Source organism: Antrostomus carolinensis, unplaced genomic scaffold (assembly GCF_000700745.2).
Source record: "Antrostomus carolinensis isolate BGI_N321 unplaced genomic scaffold, ASM70074v2 C13209860, whole genome shotgun sequence".
NCBI lineage: Eukaryota > Metazoa > Chordata > Aves > Caprimulgiformes > Caprimulgidae > Antrostomus > Antrostomus carolinensis.
The window spans coordinates 1-1,220 of record NW_010354551.1 but is presented as its reverse complement, the minus strand read 5'-3'; the positions used below and the strand labels follow the sequence as shown (position 1 = coordinate 1,220).

The window sequence follows — 1,220 nt, the reverse complement described above, 5'->3', positions numbered from 1 at the left end:
GCGGCGGGCAGCTCGGGAGCGGTTCCCGGGCTCGGGTTTCTGACCAGCTAAAGCCGTAAGAGCAGTAACGAGCGCAGCCCAGAGCCGTGCGGCAGCGAGGAGCTCAGCGGGCGCCCGCAGCCGGTGATTTTGGGAGAGCCTTTTGCCTCTCAGCGTTACCGAAGAGCAGAGAGCCGCGGCTGGGCAGCAGTGAGCCTCCTAACAAAGCAATGTCCGCAGGCAAACGCGAGGGCAGCCGCTCTCTCTCTCTGTGCCGTCCGGCAGACTTTGGTTTTTACGAAGTATATATTTTTGTTGTACTTGTTGCAGCCTCGGTGCAGCCACCCCAGGGTGACACGAAGCCAACATGTTTCTGTACAACCTGACGCTGCAGCGAGCCACGGGCATCAGCTATGCCATCCACGGGAACTTTTCAGGTAATCTCCTCCTCCCTGAGCGCCTCTTTGCTTCGGGTAATTGAGGGGAAAAAGGGGTTTGTTCTTTTTCCTGTTTAGTTGCTAAAATTAATCTGCTCCATTGTCTTATTTTTTTGCTGATGTATTATTGTTTACTCTTCAGTGTGTCACTTGAGTTATTGTAACTTACAGAAAAACCAGGAGAAGTTTGGCTTTATTATGCATAAATTTAATATTTCCTTCATTTCCCTGATCTGTTCAAAGATGCTCAAACAACAGCGGCACCCACTGTGGTGACTGAATTGCTTTGAATTTTCCCCAAGTAATTCCCAAACTCTTTGGCATTGAGTAGTCATGAAGTTTTATCTTATGGTGCTTCTTGAAATTCCATGCTCTGCTGTCTCGTTGCTAACTCTTCTTCATATTTCGGGTTCTTTAGGAACCAAACAACAAGAAATTGTTGTTTCCCGGGGCAAGATCCTGGAGTTACTGCGCCCGGATCCCAACACGGGGAAGGTTCACACCCTGCTGACCGTGGAGGTGTTCGGAGTCATTCGCTCCCTCATGGCCTTCAGGCTGACGGGTGGCACCAAAGACTACATCGTCGTGGGCAGCGATTCGGGGCGCATCGTTATCCTGGAGTACCAGCCTTCGAAGAACGTCTTTGAGAAGATTCATCAGGAAACTTTTGGCAAGAGCGGGTGTCGCAGAATCGTTCCCGGGCAGTACTTGGCTGTGGACCCAAAGGGCCGCGCCGTCATGATCAGTAAGTCAATCTGCTGAATTCTTCCCTCCTTATTTTTTTTCCCCCTCCTTATATATTTT

The 1,220-nt window shown here is 50.2% G+C and overlaps 1 protein-coding gene across 1 annotated transcript; it reads left to right on the top strand.

Annotated features, from left to right (window-relative positions):
* Positions 1-346: 346 nt before the first annotated feature.
* On the top strand, positions 347-1,161 carry LOC104531653 (splicing factor 3B subunit 3-like; the record flags this gene model as incomplete). The annotated part of the gene is made up of 2 exons (XM_010176603.1): positions 347-416; positions 835-1,161. Coding segments are annotated over exons 1-2 (397 nt in total), but the record flags the coding sequence as incomplete, so codon positions are not given.
* Positions 1,162-1,220: the final 59 nt, after the last annotated feature.